Here is a 20218-nt window from a genome sequence, read left to right as displayed (position 1 = left end):
TTTACAACATTTACATATGGTTTACTTTTCAGAAATTGCGTGTGCATCAAGTTCATTGACTTTGGTGTCTGCCAATTTATAGGCGGCTGTCAAATATATTCAACCAAGGCAGTGTATTCTAGTGATGGCATTATTAATTATATGAGAATTAAGAATATTAATACTTTCTTAAAAGTCCTGAATGAAAGCAAGTCTCTAATTTAAGTAATTTAACAAAGGGCTTTAAAAGACCAGTTGCGATCACCTGGCAACTGCTTATAAAATTGTTCTTCACTTCATCTAAATTCCCTGAGTACCACTATTTTGTTGATGGTTGTCTATTTTGGGGATTTATGTGCAATCAGATAATTCAGGTTATGTAGTCCTTTACAAAGTTAATAGAAAACCATAAACCAAAAGTAAGTTTAAAAGAAAGTCAACATTTTTATATGACCTTGCACCAGAGAAATAGAAAGCAAGTAAAAGGTTTTTATTGGCATACTAAACATGGCTACATGTGGAATACATATTCAGTGAATAAATGATACATACAGAAAGTGTCAGAAAACTCAACCAAAGAAGTTAGCCTGGTTTTTTTGGGAAAAGATAGTGTCTTCGTGTTCTAGGTGGAATTTAATATCTGCAAAGCAACAGTAGCCCGATCTCTTTAAAGATTTAACAGTTGTATCTACTAATAAACTTTTGCAGAATGGTTGCAGAGGTATTGCATCTGACTTCCTGAGCAATTTGAGTAACTCCTCAAGAACTGTGATTACTCTGAAATGACATACTACAGCTGTAAACAGTAAACACAAGTTTAGTCCTGGTGTGTGTACAGCTTTGCTATGTCAGAGGGTTATTTTGTGATGAATTTAGTGTAATAAACAAGAATATAACCTGCAAATAATAGGTTAAAAAAGTATAAATACATTGAAGCACTGCTCAGATTTTATAGTCTTTTAAAATGAGGTCTGCTTGGTACTTTCTGATCAGAAAGTAAGCTTTCTTATGTAGTTTGTGTTATTTTCAATAATTAAATACGAGTAAGCCTATATGTATTGAGTGCCCAGGTGGGTGGGCACTGTTCTAAGTGCTTCACGTGTATTAATCCAGCAAAATTTCCCTATGACGCTAAGAGCTAGGTATTATCATCATCATCCCATTTTACAGATCAGGGAGCTGAAACATGGTTTTTAAACAATTTGCTGGTAACTGGGGTAGCCAGGATTCAAGCCCAGGCATTCTGTTTCCACAGCCTGTTTCGTGACAGTGTAACATCTCTAGAATTCTGGGAAGGTAGACTGTGTTCTTTTTAAGTGCTACATGTAATAGAAACAAGGCCATTCATTTTGTATATGCATGTGATAAGATTATACAGCAAAAAGGAAGCATTCATTTCACAAATACTAGTAAATAAGCTACGAGGCTGACTTTAGGATCCTTAGTAGGCAATTATGTGTATTGTTTGTATCACGGTCATAAACTAATAATGTTGATTCAAGCAATATCCATAGTATAATGAAAGATAACTCAAGGAAAAAAACAACTTTCTATAATATTTTGAAATGTTTAATGCCATTTCAAATATAGGAACCATGAGTGAAAAATAAACTCCAGGCTGCAAGGAAATCGGGGGAGTATGCTAAACTCTGTTCATTCTGGGTTCCTCCAACAGACTCAGGACCTCTCGGTGAGGTTCTGCCAGTCTCCGACACATCTCCTTCTTCAGTGTCACTAGCATAACTGCTATCACTAGGGACTTCATTAGAGATGCTTCTTTCCAGAAAAGAAAGAAAATACCATGTGATGGAGGTACTTTAAGTTAGAAGACATTGTTGGGCCTATCTAGACACCATAAATCATCCTAAGAAGCTTATTCGTAGAACCTTTTACCTCTCTGAAGTAGTTGACGTTTTCTCCTTGCAGTTGGCTATTGAAAACGTTGGAGGGAGAGGGTGTGGAACAGGGATAATTGTCCTTGGGCTATCTCTGGCCATGGGGCCTCAGCTCTTCTGCTCAGCCCTTTGACTTTCATGAACGCTGTCCGTGAACTCTTGGGGCGGTGGTCCTTGGAGTCTTTCTAAGTTGTTTCTCTCTAATGTGCTGACACAATTCTCTTCTAACTTTTCCTTTAAAAAAAAAATTGGTGTCCTTTCTGTTAGAAGAACACATTTTATTTTTGAAAAAATGCTCATAATAAGGAAGTTGACGTAATTTGCAGTAGCTTGGTATTTAACATTCATTATTATAAGTAAGTGGTAATCATCCAGGGTGGGTTACAGAAAATATAACTGCCTTATTGTATCAAGTCTTTGAATCCCATGATTGGTAGATAAATTTTTTTCAGATTTGTAGAAACCCTACTGTAACAGCCTTGTTAGTTTATGGACTTGGCTAAATCCTGTGTTCTCAAGCAGCTGTTTCTTTTGAACTCTGACCTGTTGCTTTATTCCCGGACTTCTGGTATGGATACATATTGCAACAAAATAACCTTCCTTGGCTTTCCCTTCTGTCTTCCACTAAGTTTCCCATTTTCTCTTTCAGAGCTAAATGACTCTCTTTACTTGGGGTTTATTTAACGCAGCTCTTTCAGGTTGCAACATTCATGGAGTCACCTAGGTGAGATTTTGTAAATACTTTTATTTAGACTTTTATGAAGAAATTTAAACATATACAGAGAGACTATTGTAATAAAATCACCATGTGTCCATCTCCCACCTTCAGCAGTGACCCGCTCATGGCTGGGAATGTTTTATCTGTATTTGTACATGATCAGCTTGCTCCTCCTGGGTTATCTTAAAACAAATCCAACATACGACATTCATACGTATTTCCAGATATGTAGTATCTACACACACTCACACACACACACACACACTCACTCACACTCACGCTCACTGTCAACTCTTACAGGCCTGGGCCCCCACTTCCGAGACACTCATGGACCTTTCTGCTGGGATGAAGGCATGGGCACCTCTGCTCTGCAAAGGCCGTCAGTAACACCTTCTCTGTGAGAAACGTGTATACCTTTTTCATAAAAAACAGTCTCCTTAACTTGGAAAGAAAAATCATTCCCTTGTACGACTGGAAGAATTATTATGAACTTGAGTGAAATCTTCAGAAAAATCTTCTTAGATTTTTCTGATTTGTCCTCTTATGTTTTTTATTGAATGAGTGGTTGAAATATCACAACATTCAATAAGTGGAAATGACAGAGCATGATTTTACATACTCATTATATACAATTTCTATGCAATTATCCAACATTAAATCATACACAGGCTAGGTTTAAAAATAAATTCTCTCTCTCTCTCTTTTTTTGAGTCAGAGTCTCACTCTGTGGGCCAGGCTTGGAGTGCAGCGGCACAATCATGGCCACTGCAAGCTCAACCTGCTAGGCTTGGGTGACCCTTCCGCCTTAACCTTGCAAACAGCTGGAACTACAGGCATGTACCACCACACCCAGCTAATTTTTTGATTTTGATTTTAGAGACAAGGTCTTGCCAAGTTGCCCAGTCGTCTTGAACCCCTGGACTCAGGCAAGCCCCTTGTCTTGGTCTCCCAAAGTACTGGGATTACAGGCATGAGCCACGGCCTTAAAAATAAGTTCTTAACAAACAATTCTACCATTTTCTAAAACTGCTAAGGATTTCTAGCAGGGCATTATGAATACCATTCTAGAATAAACTGCTGTGTGTGCATTCAAAGTAGCATCTTGTATTCTGTATTAGTAAAATTACATACATTCAATTAGATAAAATTGTGCCTTGGAGGAAAAAAACCTTTTTTCCTCAGCAAATGGGTAGTTATTACTTCTTGAGTGGTTAATGGTGGGCTTACTAACCTTTATATTAGTCTACTTTAGAAAGGAGAATAACCAGAAAATATCTAATGACAGACTGGAAAACAGGGTTATCACTCCTGCCAATTATTGATTTATAGTGGTTGCCAAAAATATGCTTCATTAACAAGAATTCTCAAGCTACCTCTAGGCCCAGTGTGAGTGAGTTGTGGTTAATTATCCATGTCCATCAGAAGAGAGGGCCGAGCTAGGGGTGGAGGTGGCCGTGGGTGCAGCTCTAAGGTCCTAGGTGCCACGCCAACTGACCCAAGTCTGATGCCTTTTTAATTGGACCAAGATCTTTGCTTCAGAGTGAAGAGTTCTTTAGCTTAAATACAGAAATTTTAAAAAGCATTTTCTTCACTCCAGGCTTTGCTTCCCATGGCTACCACCTGAAGGGATGGATATGTCGACCTTGGCATTGTCCTCTCTCCTGACCCAGTGATACATGTGCATTTTGCAGTCTTCTGTGACTCATAAGGCTTTATTCAGTGGCTTTTGTGCCAGTGGTGCTGTGTTTAGGCCGTATAATAACAACTTCTATCTTGTTTTTTCCTGCAGTGGGGCTGTATTTCTAAGCTAATATTTAATATATACCATATTATATTGTTTCAATGATCAATTATTCTGATATGTAGTATACTTTAAAAATATGAAGTCACAAAGAAAGAGCAGGGATACCAAAAGGAGCTGGTTGGAATTTGAGATTAGGTGTTTGAATATGAAAATTCATAGTATTGCCATTCCTGTTCCACAGAGAATCAACTGCTGTCACAGAGAATGTGGGCACCATCAACTTCATATCATGTTCACATTTGCGTAATTTACCTTCTGTGATGTCAGGCCCCTTTAATTGCTTCCTGTGTAGGAGACAGACTTGGAGCTGTGAGTCTGGGCCTTGGGTTGTTTGTGCCCTGGCTATGACACAGCTGGCTTGTCATCTTGGTGAAGTTCTTTCTCTGCTGAGCCCCGTCACAGGGGGTGGGTGGTGGGGGGATCCTGCCGGGGCTCCGGCCAGGGGTGGTGGGGGGTGTCCTGCCTGGGACTTTCCCTGCTGCTCCTGAGCTCTGTGACCCTGGCACCTCAGCCTTCACCTCCCATCGCCGCTGTGGCCCTCTGCTTTCTACTTTCCACCAAATTATTCACTTCAGCCGCAATTCTGTATCCAGCTTGTCCTATTAATTCTATGAATTTTTTAGGCTCTTTTTAAAATTTAGTAGTTTTTATCCAATAATTATACTGCTGGTCAGTGAAGTATGCATTAGTCTATAACTGGAAACAGTGTCTAGTGTAGAGTCTAGCTTGCATCATTGCTTCCTTGAGGACTGTGCTTGATCTAATGACAATCAGCTATGCTTGCTGTTCTGGAGGGGTGAAAAATAAATCAGGAATCTGAAGAAGAGCAGAAAAAGCTGATTCAAGACCTATCTTTAACAGTTATTTGCAAGATTGTCAAATAAACCAAAATATTTATACTGGTTATCTTTGGGAGGTAACAAACTGGATGCCTTTCTGCCATTTTAAGATATTTTCTACATTTTCCAAATTTAAAAAGGATCATCTATGCTATTGAATGGTTACATGTATTACTATGCAATAATTATCTATTTTATAGGTTCTTTGTAGTGGGTTAAAACCACAATCATCACAACAAACATGCATTCAACAGCTTTTATAGTGCTTCTAGAAGGATCAGGTGTGTAAGATGAAATTCTCAAACCTGTTTGCTAGAGAGAAAAATGAGGGAAAAGAAGCTGTTTGAGAAGTTTTCATCATCGGTCTATTCTAGACCATTAAAATCGTCTTCCAAAGCCCTTAGGACTTTTAAGAAGAAAAAAAAGTTAAATATTTAATATATACCTAGCAAGTTAATTTTGCCTCAAATTTAGGAAACAATGCCATGGTATTATTTGCTGTCTGTACACGCAGTGTATACGATGCATGTATGTCCATTTACTAAACTTAAAGCATGACTTTACTATTTTAAATAATTACAGAATTTCAATGTCTATACATTTGCCTTGAGGATACATTGTTGGCCATATTTTGTTTACCTAATGCTGAGTTTTTAATTAGGGATGCAAGTCTAAACATGATATCAGTATTGTAGAATTTGCAATTCATTGCTTGGTTTTTTAGGAAAGTACATGGCAGGACAAAAGGGAAATGCCCTTCCAAATCCAGCCCCCCTCCCCAGCACTATTTATGAAGACGTTTTAATATGTTACCACTTATTAAGGACCCTTGGCTTTTCTATTCGCTACACAGCCTGGGTTTAGTTATCAACTATACCACTTAACAACTGTGGCATCCTGGACTTAACAGTTCTGGGAACTGAGTTTCTTAGCTGTCATACCACTACCACCACCATCTGTTTCATACTGTAGAGTTCACAAAATATTTCCATATATATTCAGTGGATACCCACACCACCCCCATCTCATTTGTAGATGACTTACCCAAGGTCACATGCCTACTGGCAAGACCAGGGCTTGCATGACATTAAATACCTAACTGCTCAGACTATTGTGAAGCTCAAATGAGATGTTATATATATGAAGGTGTTTTGTTAGCTCAAAAATGTTTTGTAAAAATGGAGCATATTATTTTTTTGTTTCCTTATATTGATTGTGCATTCAGATAGTGCCTACTCTAGGCACACTGGGTACACAGGGTGCAAACTACAGATGAGTCTCTGACAACATGGAGCCAACAACATAGCACTGACTGGCAGGTGAACCAGCAATGGAAGGCAAGTGTGGGAACTGCGGGGATGAGCCAGCCGGGCTGAGGAGAGGCAGCCCAGGGAGTGGGAGCTGGGGGATGGCCTTTGCTGAAGGCTCTCTGAGGAGGTGTTGCACTGAGACCCAAAGAAGGAGCCAAAAAGGCAAAGCGTAGGTGGTAGGATGTTCTGGGCAGTGGAGTATATAAAGACTTCCAAGCAGAAATCGAGGCACATTTGAGGACAGAAAAATAGACAATAGGACAAGACACCATGGCCAAAGAAGAAAGGCCCCAGTGAGGCTGAAGAACACGCTGGGTCCGAGCACACACAGCCTGGGCAGGACTTTCGGTGCTACCTACAGGGTACCATAAAACCACCAAAGTGCTTCTGGCAGGGGGCACAGGATCCGATTTATGTTTCAGGTCACCTTGGCGGCTGTATGGACAACACATTCTTTGGGGGAAACGGAAGCAGGCACCAGTTAGAAGACTCTGCAGTAGTTCAGTCGAGATAACAAACGCCCAGACGGGAGTAGACACAGTGAAGGAGACATGTCTAACTGCGTATACAGTCATCCCTGGATGTTGACGGGTGCTAGTTCCAGGACCCGTCCCCCAGCAGCCCCCACCTCTCAGGTAGCAAAACCGCAGATGGCCGAGTCCCTGTGGGAAATGGCCAAGTACTTGCCATAACCAGCACATCCTCCTGTATCCCTTCAGTCATCTCTGGGTTTAAATGCCTCATAAAATGCCTGCACATTACTTCATTTGTGTGGATTCAGGGCAGTACTTGGAGTGTAGCAAATTCAAATTTTGCCTTTTGGAACTTTGTGAAATTTCTTTTTTTTTTTTTTTGAGTTGGAGTCTCACTCTGTCGCCCAGACTGGAGTGCAGCGGCCGCTCCCAGCCACCGCAGCTTCCACCTGCTGGGCTCCGGTGATCCTTCCAAGTAGCTGGAACTACAGGCGCGCGCTACCACACCCGGCTGATTTTTTGATTTACTGTAGAGATGAGGTCTCGCTGCCCAGGCGGGTCTCGAACCCGCGGGTCAGGCAATCCACTCACCTCAGCCTCCCAAAGGCACGGGATTACAGGCTGAGCCACCGAGCCCGGCTTGTGAAATTTCTTCCCCTTGGATATTGTGATTCACGGTTGAGTTCACAGGTGCAGAACCCACAGATGCCTAGAGCCAACTGTTTGCAGAGGTAAACTACACAGCTTGCTGTGGTATTAGGAATTGAGGCAGTAAGGCGGCCAGACAGTACTATGTGATTGAGCTACTGGGGGAATGATGGTGTCAATTCCTAGGATCAGTCCTACATTTGAGATGTGTGAGATTTTTTAAAAAGTGGAGATGTAAAATAACTGGCTATATGATGATGGAATTCAGAGGAGAGAGTTTAGGCAAGAAATGGAAATTTAAGGGTCATCAGCATGTAAGTGGTTTTTAAAGCATGGGAATTGATCCTATTCTGGAAAAGAGAATACAGAGCTAGAGACGGGAGCCCAGACTTAGCCTGAAAAAAGGCTAATATAAGGAATGGCAAGGGCAACTGAGAGGGAGAAGCGAATGAGAAGTCAGTAAAGCCACGTGACCGGTCATGGAAGCCAAGAGAAGGTCGCGTGTAAAGAAAGGCCCAGTGCTCCTCTGTGTTAGGTGCCACCGAGAGGCCACACGAGATGAAAAGAGTGAGGCTTCTTTAGGGTTTCTGAGATCACCGGTGACTCAAGATAGTCCCAGTGATGTGTAGTATGTTTTGCGCGCAGCCTTTGTAAGTATTTAATGGCACTTAATATTCTTAGTATTTTAAATTAAAGAACACAATTTGCCTTTTTGCAACCAATATTGCTATGACTGGAAATCAGAATGGCTCACACAACAGAGAAACACAAAATGACTGCATTCGAAAGGCTGGCTATTCTGTGAGTGTTGTGTTCTTTTGCTCACTGTTAACAGCAATTTCAGGCCTCTAAATTAAAAGACCTGAAAGAGCCGGACTCGGTGGCTCAGGCTGTAATCCCACACCTTTGGGAGGCTGAGGGGAGTGAATTGCCTGAGCCCGCGGGTTCGAGACCCGCCTGGGCAACTTGGCGAGACCTCATCTCTACAATAAATCAAAAACTAGCCGGGCATGGTAGCGCGCCCCTGTAGTTCCAGCTACTTGGAAGGCTGAGGCGGAAGGATCGCCGGAGCCCAGCAGGTCGAGGCTGCGGTGGCCGGGAGCGGCCACTGCACTCCAGTCTGGGCAACAGAGTGAGACTCCAACTCAAAAAAAAAAAAAGACCTGAAAGAAAGGGTTAAATTTTTAGCACCTTTCTATGGGCTCTTGACGTACTTCACATCAGTGGGATATTCATTAAAGTTCCTGGGAACTCAAATAAAGTACTGCTAGGGAAAGCCTTCCGCCCTTCCGCCTGGAACACAGTGTGTATCTGTGGAATCCCAAGTGTCTTTGGACCATGGGGAGGAAATCCGCAAACTAAGGAAAGTAGACACCTATCCCTTGGGTCATCCTCAGGCCCTTGCACTAGCCCTGGACTGCCCCCTTCCAGACTTATTGTTGAAGGAGGAATGCAAACCCCTTACTTGTTTGGCTTTTTTTTTTTGCGTCTGAGTCTCACTTTGTCGCCCAAGCTATAGTGCAGTGACACACTCACGCCCACCCCAGCCTCGACCTGCTGGGCTCAGGCAAGCCTTTCAAGTAGCTGGAACTTGAAACTACAGACGTGTGCTATCACGCCTGGCTAGTTTCTGTGATTTATTGTAGAGACAAGGTCTCACCAAGTTTCTCAGGGTGGTCTTGAACTCCCAGGCTCAGGCAGTCCTCTCGCCTTGGCCTCCCAAAGTGTTGGGATTACAGGCTGAGTCACCGGGCCCGACCTCTCTTACTTGTTTTAAGCACTAAGTATGATTTTGCAGCTAGCAAAACACAGTATTTACTGATACTCATTAATACTATTCATTTCATTCCTAAGTAAGAGTATTTTTAAATGAGGCAGCGTTTAACACAAGAGGACATTTGAACAAACTCCATTGCAGCCAATAGTGGCCATGTGACCTAGTTCTGAACAAAGAGGTATACAGATGGGGTCTTCTAGGGAATGCTGTCCTTTGCTAAAAAGAGAGAGAAGAGAACTAGTTGTGCCGTGCCTGCCGTGCCTTCCGCTCCGTCCCTTGCCCGCTCTGATCATTTGTTGACAGTCTCATCATTGTTTCCCATGTAAACCCTCCCTTGCAGATCAGCACAGGATTTAGCCATTCAAAATTCTGTCCCATGAGTTTTCAGGCTGGTAATGCTGAATACCTGCACTTTGGGCTCTTGTTGCAAGAACGACTCTCCTCATAATCCCATCACTTGAAGGCTGTGCAGCTCATTTTTCTCTTCTTGAGCAATGATTCTTAGCCCAAATTTGCAGGTCAGAATATATCTGAGAAACTTTCTCAAAGTACATATGCCAGATGTACTAATCATTTCCAAGGTCATACCTGTTGAAGGCATATGGTGACTTTGATGCGTACTCCTGGGTGAGATTTCTCTCACTCTAAATGTTCTAGAACTGCACTGTTTGGTAGAGAAGCTACTAGTCACATGTGGCTACTGAACACTAGGAAGTAATTTAAATTTAAAAACTGGTGTGTGAGATTCAGTGACTAGAAAACTTTGTGTGTTTGGAACTTGGGTATATTTATTTTTTCAACTGCAGATTTTAGGAAATATAAACACTTTTTCTGATGAAAACATCTAGATTGAGATGAGCTATAAGTATAAAATACTACATACTTAAATTTTGAAGATATAGTATGAAAAAAGATTAAATACCATTACTAATTTTATATTGGTTACATACTGAGATGATATTTTGGATATATCAAGTTAAAATATATTATTATATTTAATTTTACCTGTTTCTTTTAACACTTTAATATGACTACTAGAAAATTTAAAGTTACATATGTTGTTTATATTGTATTTCTACTGGACAGTGATGTTCTCTAAAGCAGCGGTCCCCAACCTTCTTTGACATCAGGAACCGGTTTTGTAGAAGACAATGTTTCCATGGATGAGGCTGGAGGTGGGTGGAATGGTTTCAGGATGATTCAAGCATATAACATTTCTTGTGCACTTTATTTCTATTGTTATTACATTGTAATATATAGTGAAGTAATCGCACAACTTACCATTTTAAAAAAAGGTACAGATGAAAGCGGTAAATAAAATAATGGGCAAGCCACACATGAACTAAAATAAGTGTCAGATTCTGACTTAAAGCCTGCCACCCGATCCAGCTATACAGTTTAAGTACCTCAGTTCGGTTGCCACTCCCCGATAGGGTTTTGATATGCAGGCAACTGATTTATATGGTCTCTGTGCAGTCAAACCTCACTGCTCATGATGATCTGTGTTTGCAGCCTGTCCCCATCGCCAGCATCACCACCTCAGCTCCGCCTCAGATCATCAGGGATTCTCATAAGGGGCACGCAGCCTAGATCCCTTGCATGCACGGTTCACAGTAGGGTTTGTACTCCTGTGAGAATCTAGTGACAGGAGGCGGAGTTTGGATAAGAGTGATGGGAGCAGCTGTATATACAGATGAAGTTTCCCTCTCTTGCCTGCCACTTAGCTCGTTCCTAACAGGCCCTGGATCTGCTGGGGAACCCTGTTCTAAAGGATAATTTCTACCCGATTGTGACTAAGCGTTGTTATTCAAAATCCCTGTTATATTAGAAAGAGCTAGTCACTTACTCATTGTCTCCTTTATAAAGGTTTATGTAAGAAACTTCTCTTTCCTAAGCAACTAGTACAGTTTTATTTTATGAACATTGTGACTTCTTATCAATCAGGTATCTCTTTTTGTCTTGCTGAGAGTAAAATTATAGCATAGAATATCAAGGAACACTTCTCCAGCTAGTCCAGTCATAGTATTCTACCTTATTTTCTCTTTGCTAAGATTTTTTTTTTTCTTTTTGAAAATCATTAAGTCTTTTTTTGCAACAAGGAAGAAAATGATCTTCAATAAGCATCAAAGCCCAGATGAACACTAAAACAACTTAAGGCAAAGGCAGACTGAAGTAAAATAAAAAAGTGGTACAGTTGGCCCTCTGCATCTGTGAGCTCAACCAACCATGGGTCAAAAGTATTCAGAAAAAAGGTAAAATAACAATACAGCGATAAAAAATAATACACATAAAAACAACACAGTATAACACCCATTGATATATTGCATTTATGTTGTATTAGTTGTGAATAGTCTAGAGATGATTTAAAGTGTACGGGAGAGCTGCATAGGCCACATGCAGAAGCAGCACCATTTTATGTCAGAGCCTTGAACATCCTCAGAGGTTGGTATCAGTGGAGGTCCTGGAAGCATTCCCCTGCCATTCAGAGGACAGATGTGTTCACTTTTTCACAGTGCTGTTTTCTGATTCACTTTGCATAATTCGTTTTTTTCAGTGACAATAAAGCAGACTTTGAACAGCACCACAACACTCTCACATGCTTTGGGGAAGAAGAGCCAAAGCCACTTCTGAAATAAGATGAAAATCCTCAGAAGATAAAGGTGTCATTAGTGAATATTAGTGACACTGGTCTGACTAGTGAAATAATGTTCAGAGTTAAAAGAAGAAATGAAAATCAGGCTTCTTGAACTTATTCAAGAGAGTTAATTTCTGTTCTGAGTGATTAGGTCTAACCTAGGAGAAACAGTAGTTTTAGGTCGAATTTGGAATTTTTTTTTAAGAATATGTTGTTTTGCTGTACATTTTGTGAAATTGTCTTTTACAGCCAGTATGCATAAATATAGGTTGTTTTAATTACCTTAAGTATCAAAAGCAACAAGGTCTTTCAGCAGTTACATATTTTGCTTCTCAGTCCTTAACTAAAACTAAACCTGCCTGCTAGCTTTCAGATGTTAACAAGGACAAGTTTATATTCTACCAAATAGAAAACTAGAAGAGAAATTCATGGTAACAGCATGAAAGCCTACCCAAAACATCTATTGTGAACACAATTAATTGTTTACTATACAGAGAGATACTACCAAATAGATTATATTCTACAACATATAAAACTGGAAAAGAAATTCATAGTAACAACATGAAAGCATGCCAGAAACATCTAGTTAACGCAAATAATCATTTGATATACAGGGAGATGCACCAACTATGTAATGAAAAACAATGATAAAACTCACTTCTGAGACGCCAAGCCAAATTTTGCCGATAGGTAAAGGGAAGAAAAACTATAACACTCTGTCAAGAATTCATCAAATATGTGTGAACACTAACTACTTTCCAAGCACTGTAATAGGCCCAAGACACAGGGTTGAATAAGATGCACATATTCCATGCTCTTGTAGCATATGGGCTTGTGGGAAAGACCCAGGTGGGCTGGTGTCTAGAGATACACATCTCCAGGAACTGCCAAAGGCCCAATGGAACATGCTGGCCAAGTTCCAAAGCTGAACAGTAGAGAGATTAGAGATTTTTACCAGAAAAATTTGTATTACCTAATTTTAAACACCCTTTTAGAAGTTGTCTGGTTCAGAAAAATCACTAAGTAAAAACTAAAGAATTAAAATGGCCAACACTTGGGAAATGTTTTCTCCAATTATTTGTAGAAAACTGATCCTGCCTTGGCCAGTAGACATTTCAGTAAGATATTTGTTTCTAGGTTAAAATGTTATGAAAAGAAAATCAGTTTATTGCTCTTCCATTAAGTACATGTTGAGTAATATTTAAAGAATATCATTGCTATATTAGTTCCCAACAATTAGTTCCCACCCACATCAGTTGGCCTAACCCTGGGCAAAGCATAGTAGCAATTGAAATGTCAATCAGGATGACTAAGTACTTCCATAGAAATCCTGTGTCATTGGGACACACAGAGTGAGCACCAGTACACACTGACAGGGTCTGGGATAGTGTGCCCGATAAAGGGACTTCAAAAAGGAGTTAGTCAAGTGGCAGGGGAAATGTCTCTCAATAAATCTGCCTCAGTCCTCTGAGATCCTCCCATCTGTGTCTATAATAAACACTCTCAGGGAATGACCGTGAATTACCGGTCTACCATGGATCCGAGTTATTGACATTAAAATTACTTACCCAAATTGCAAATGTGTTAATTAACTTCCCGAACAAATAAATTTGTAAGGGCTCAAAGCCAAGGAATATGTTTAACCCATTGATAACGAAACATCAGAACGGTTAATCTTGCTCTTCTGCGTGCCACTTAGCCTCAAATATGTACTGCCTTCCCGATCCTGAACCAAATAGCAAAATTTCAGGCACTGTTAGTGACATCTTATGGAGACTCTCGGTGTGCTTTCCAAATTGCCTAGAAATCTATAAGTTACCGGATAAGTGAGTTTTCATTCCTAGGGAGGCAGCTGGCTTTGTCATTCATAGTGTGATTGTGCAGATCCCAATCAAGCAGAAAAACGCTGTCGAAGATGTCTGAAGAACTATTGCAATGTAACTGAGCTCATAAGGTCCTGTATTAGCTTCACTTTCACGGGCTCCCTCAGCTTGTGAGCACTTGAGCAATCTGCACATTCCTAATGTAGTGAAGTTTAGCACCTTTCAGTATCTAGCAAAGAATCAGTTTCTACATGGAGTCATAAATATTATTGATCACACATGAATGCCTTGAGGACCTATTAGCTTGAGGCCCAGGTATTCTTCTCCTTAAACTCTCAGGATGCTGTATTGGGCTTCTGCCAGCTTTTGAGGATCTTATTTTTCACTGTCAGCAGACTCTGACTTCAAAGAAGTCATCTATTTTTAAATGAGACAATATGAATGAAAGCATTTTAACTGGAAAATGTTCTGTAAATATTTTGCAATTGTATTATTTAGAATTGATGTTGTTATTGTTATTGTGTACAGTTCCTTCTTCCTTTCAATTAAGGCAACGTGGCATCGACTAAATTAGGGAATAATCATGGAGCTTAGGAAATTTACTTTGGAACTAAGTAATATTAAGGGATTTTTATCATAGTAACTGACTGTTGTGACTGTGTACAGCAGATCTCTTGCTATGGGCTGGATCGTTTGTTTTAAACTGTTAACTAAGATAAGAGCAAATGTGTCTAAAAGTAAGTGCATCCTTAGTGTTGAACTCTGGAAGTCCTCTAGATGCTCACAGATTTGGTTACAAGAAGCTGTGTAATATTTTTGCTGTTTGGAGTCCTCTGTTACTTCCTTGGCCTTAGATGCATTGAGGGCCCAGAGACTGCTGTATGGATAACTGCAGGGTAAATTAGAAGTTGCCTGTGGCATCTGGATTTGAGGTGTGAAACACAAGTTGTCTTGGCTGCACGTAGCATCCCCCAAAGACAAACCCACAGTAGTGCTGCCCTGTGGTTTCCCCTTGATCCTGGACAGACTATTCCATCCCAAGTTCCAGTGCTAAATACTAAACCATCCCCATCTTGAAAGTCATGTGCAGCTCAGTCTGCCACGGGTTTAAGATGAAGAAGTGGACTGTCACAACTAACCCCCGGCTGGCCTCTCTGTTGACTTTGCCCCTTGTTTGACAGATGCACAGGCAGCAGAAACCTTGAATTTTTTTTTTTTTTTTGAGTTGGAGTCTCACTCTGTCGCCCAGACTGGAGTGCAGTGGCCGCTCCCGGCCACCACAGCCTCGACCTGCTGGGCTCTGGCGATCCTTCCGTCTCAGCCTTCCAAGTAGCCAGAATTATAGGCATGCGCTACCACGCCCGGCTGATTTTTTTATTTATTGTAGAGATGAGGTCTCACCTGCCCAGGCGGGTCTCGAACCCGCGGGCTCAGGCAATCCACTCCCCTCAGCCTCCCAAAGGTGCGGGATTACAGGCTGAGCCACCAAGCCCGGCTGAATTTTAAAATGACTTAAGCCATCAGGGTGAATGTTTACTCACTGCTTAGTCCCCATTCTGCTTGGTGCGGGGAGGGAGGAGGGTCGTGCTACAGTGGGTGAGGTGACGGCAGTGGGAGAATGAGGGAGGCATGGGAAAAAGACCGTAAATAAAATAGCTTAAATGTTTTAGAGGACAGGCTTTCCGGAGGCCATGATTTTTTTTTCTTTTAAAAAAATTTTTATTATGAAGATGTGGAGTACACTTCAGGATTAGGTATATAAACGTTGATCATGCAGGTACCCTTGTTGATGAGGTATGCCCCTCCCTCCCCTAGCAGTTTCCCTCAACTGCCAATCCCAACCCCCTCATCCAACTCTAAAGCAGAAAGTGATCACTGGCAATTTAAAAATTTCCAGTCAGCAGAGGATGAATGCTAAAAAGTTTGTTAGTGAAATACTTAGGTTCAGGTCTGCGTGTGCGTGGATGTGTCAGCCTGAACACAGGCCAGTCCCGGCTCCAGTCCCAAACTGCGTCAGCGTTCTCATAACAGGAGAGCAGGGAGCTGGTAAGTGACACCCAGACAGCAACAAATGCTTTTTCTGTAAGCTATGGACTCAGAATTAAATTTGCTCCGGGGAATGTTTTAAACTTTTGCTTCTGTTCAGTTGAATTATAAAAAATAACTTGTTCTAGCCTGAACTGATAGCAAGAGTTTATTTTACAAATCTGATGCAGCAAATTAGTGTGGTTCATTCAGAAATGTTATTTTAGTGCCAGGTTCAAGTTCCTGGTATAGAACATATGTGCAAATGCTTTGGCCTAGAAGCTGCCTCACCCTAGCACTGAGTTCTGCCTTTACCCTCAAACTGCATCCGAGAGTGAAAAAAGGAAGTTCGGCAGCAAAAGAAGCTAAAAATATGAAAACAGTCACACCATACCTCTTGTTCACTTATACTCACAGGCTCTCTAATTCATGATCAAGAAGTCTAAATTTAGACTAACTAAGGAAAAAAAGATACTATCACACACATCCTTTTTAGTCAGGAAGAGAAAGTTAATATCTGCAAAGCCTTCAAACCACAGGAATGCAGAGACACTTAACATCAATTATTTAAATAACTACTAATATTTTACAGAGCAAAGGAAAAAGAAAACTGTGAGGTCACTTGACCAGAGGTACACAAATAGCTGTTTTCTTCCTTTTCCTTCCAATAAAGGAGGAGACGGAAACCTAACAGTTTCTCAAATTAAAGCCAGTCAATCACTTGAAGGATGTTTCTCTGTTTAAGAACTATTTTTAAATGTTGAGGCAGTTTAGTCTTTCAGAAAACAACTTGTCACATTAGTTTAAAAGGTCTAGGGCTGGGTGCCGTGGTTCGTGCCTGTAATCTTATCACTTTAGGAGCCTGTGGCAGGAGGATTTTTTGAGCCCAGGAGTCCTGGGCAAAATAACAAGACTGTCTCTACAGAAAACCAAAAAAATAAAATTTCTTATATAATATACATGTCACAAGTGTGCTTGCACTCTGCACTGATGGCTAATAGTTTGTATATCCTGACAGCAAAGGGACACTTTTTTACTTCTTTCAGCGTTAAGACTGAAAAACCAAGAACTCTTAGAATATCGTCTCAAATAGGATTAAAATAGGACTTTCCATACCTTCTCCCTTTCTCATTGTTCACAAGACAAAAACCACTTTAATGCTAAATACATTGAAATGTTAATTTTTCAGTTCTCCATTTCAGATTGCTAAAAGATAGCATAAAATTTACCTTTATATGCTTTATATCTAAATGTTTGATAATGCTAGGTAATCACTGCTAATTTCTGAGGTGCAGTAAGAGTATCATGGTTGTTTTTTAAAAAACAAACACTATATATGAGGGGGGACCCCAAAAAACCCAGGTTCTATTTACAAAAAATTGTGTATTCTTACATGTTTACACTTCAGTCACCTTCAAAGTCCTCTCCATTTGATGCAGTACACCTATCGAGATGCTTTCCCCACTGCTCAAAACAGATTTTGAACTCGTCAATTTGATGCCTTTTAGTGCTTCTGCCATTTTTTTGTTTCACCTCTTCCACATCAGCAAAACATTTCCCCCGCCTCCCCCCAAAAAATACCACTTCCCTTAGAGGCCGCTCTTCATATGGGGAAACAAAAAACACATCTTGGAGTGAGCTCAGGTGACTAGGGAGGGGGGGACATGGTCATGCCATTTCTAGTCAAAAACTGCTGAACACTCAGCGTGGCGCTGGTGGGTGTGTTGTCATGGTACAAGAACCAGTCACCTGTTTACCACAACTCAGGACATTTCTTTTGCAAATTGTAGTGCAGCCTTCTCAAAACTTCCAGATAAAACGTTGGTTGACTATTTGATCCAGAGGAACAAATTCTGAGTGTACTACAAGGGGCCCACTCTCCAAAAGACAATTTTGGTTTTTGGGGGGTCCCCCCTCCTAAGTTCTCTGTTTTTATAACCTCTGTTGTTTATAGATATAAATCATGTTCATTGTAGACATTTGAAAAACTAGGAAAAGGATAAAAGTGGAAGTTTGAAATCACTTATTATGCTATCACCCAGAAATAACAGCTATTAATATTTTACGTGTTCTTGTTTTTCTCTTATGCTATAGTTTTGTATTTTGCTTTTAAACTTGGTATAGTGGAACGATCATTTTCTGAGGATTCTTTCAAAACACAGTTATTTGCCTTATTTTCATAAAAAGATGTTTGTAAATGTTCAGCATAGTACCTGACACATTAATAAGTATTCAACAAATATGAGTTCCTTTGGAACTGGAAAAGCCTTATAGGCTATCCTGGATCTGGTCCAATCTTCTACCAAGACAGATTATATGGCATTCTACAAACATACTTATTAGGATGGGAAACTTATTTCTTCATAAACTAGTCTGTTTCTTTTATTTCCAGCTCCGATGGTGTTCTGTAATTGCCTGTCATTGGTGGTTCCGAGTATGTCCTGAAACCCACCAAGATGAGTCTGTGTCTAATATGTGACAGTCCCTGAGCAAGATCAAGGTGGCACCCTTGTCTGCCTTCCCCTAAGCCTTTGCACCCCACCCCCACCAACTTTTATTTATTGTATAATTTTTAAAAAATCAAAATAAGGTCAGTTAGCTCACAGTCTCTCCTTTACCATAACAAGTATTTTCTCTTTTACAGGTTTTAATTTTTATCTTCTATAATTTAATCAGTTCTAAATACTTAGAGATTTTTTATTGGTTTTATTTTCAAAGGAAAACAAAACATATCAAAATTCCATTTTTAATAAAAAATTTATTTTTAGCACTGTACTCTTTGGTACCAGATGAATCTGATATAGTTCTAGCCTTTTCATATATGAAAAATTAAGACAGACCTGTGGGATTCCCACCTCAACACTGGAGTAATTCACCACAGTAAACCAGTCCCTGAATTTTTATGTCCAAATTTTAAAAATCTCTCCACCTGTACGTCCCGCCCGTGACCATCCATTCAAATCAATGTTTCCATGCTGACTTGCTCTCTGGTTGGAGTTCAGGCTGCATTTGGTTAATAGATTCAGGTTAGTTGCCTGCTAACTCCTCTCATTACCCAGATTGCTAAGTGTCTGTTAGTTATTATCATAAACTAAATACAAAACTAAAAATAAATTTGCTTTTTTTTAACATCCAAAACATATAATTTTTTTAGAGTGAGTCTTTGGTGTCTGTTCAGAAACTGGCATGTGAATTTTTTCTTCAGTCTCTCTGTGTACTTATTGAAAGTGCATCATTTATTTGAATAAATGTATGTTCATTAGGGCAGTGTTGCTCCAACAGTTTAACAGATTGGTATGTACCATCACACCACAAGGTTGATTTGACTTATTCCTTCCATATTTTATAATTTTTCATGACTGCATAAGTATTCTGTCTGGTTGGTCTGCCATATTTTTCTTTTATCTTCTCCTATTTTTCTGGCTGTATTAATACTATTCATATTTTCTTTGTGATTGTTAGAATTTTAGAAGAAAACATTTTGACATGTCATAGCTCTTTTCTCCTGCTGCTTGATTTGAATTATTTACATTGAATGGATTTCTAGAAATGGAATCCATCAGTTAAAGAGAGGAAACATGTTTTACAGCTGATATTAATGGTCAGATCACTTTCCAAAAGTGTTTACATGGCAAAGCTCCCCTTTCTCCTGACATCAGTCAGCCATTGGCCACAGTCAGAACTCATTAACTGATTCCATCGGGGTTAGAAGGGGAAATTTGAAGAGGCTGAAATTTAAACCCAGCAGTCTTACTACTCTGTTTGTATATCATGCTACATATTCATTAGAGGAAGATGTCAACACTAGCATTTCAAAGATATTTTAACAATGAAATGTGAACTTCCATAATTTATTGATTTGAATTGACTGTAGAGTGTTTGTAGAAGTAAAACTCTTAAATAAATCAGAAATGTAACCATGAAAAGGAATGACTATTCGACAACTGGATTTTGAAAGAAACTCCTGAAACCTTTGAATATTAGTGGTTTAATCATGCTCCCCACCCCAAGCCATCTTAGGATTTATTTTTATTTTAATTTGAAACAGCATCTTGCTCTGTCACCCTAGCTGGAGTGCAGTGGTGCAATCATAACGCACTGTAAGTTTGAACTCCTGGGGTCAAGTGACCTTTCACCTCAGCCTCCCTAGTTGCGAGGACTACAGGTATGTGCCGCTGCACCTGCTAATTTTTTAAAACTTACTTTTTGTAGAGATGAGGTCTCACAGTGTCGCCCAGGCTGGTCTCAAACTCTTGGCCTCAAACCATTCTCCAGCCTTGGCCTCTTAAAAC

The 20218-nt window shown here is 40.1% G+C and overlaps 1 protein-coding gene across 2 annotated transcripts in view; it reads left to right on the top strand.

The window, feature by feature from the left end:
- Nucleotides 1–20218, top strand: part of UBL3 (ubiquitin like 3) — a 61317-nt gene that overhangs the window by 19368 nt on the left and 21731 nt on the right. The window contains exon 1 of one of the 2 annotated variants that reach the window (XM_021713295.1): nt 10592–10618. The exons of the other annotated variant lie outside the window; for it this stretch is intronic. Coding sequence (XP_021568970.1) covers nt 10595–10618 — 24 coding nt within the window. The 5' untranslated portion in view covers nt 10592–10594. Of the gene's footprint in view, nt 1–10591; nt 10619–20218 lie in introns of those variants that run through there. 2 annotated transcript variants of the gene reach the window in all.

This window comes from Carlito syrichta, unplaced genomic scaffold (genome assembly GCF_000164805.1).
Source record: "Carlito syrichta isolate Samal-C Ts95f unplaced genomic scaffold, Tarsius_syrichta-2.0.1 Scaffold304427, whole genome shotgun sequence".
Taxonomy (NCBI): domain Eukaryota; kingdom Metazoa; phylum Chordata; class Mammalia; order Primates; family Tarsiidae; genus Carlito; species Carlito syrichta.
The sequence above is the reverse complement of the archived record's forward strand: the minus strand, read 5'-3'. Positions and strand labels throughout refer to the sequence as shown.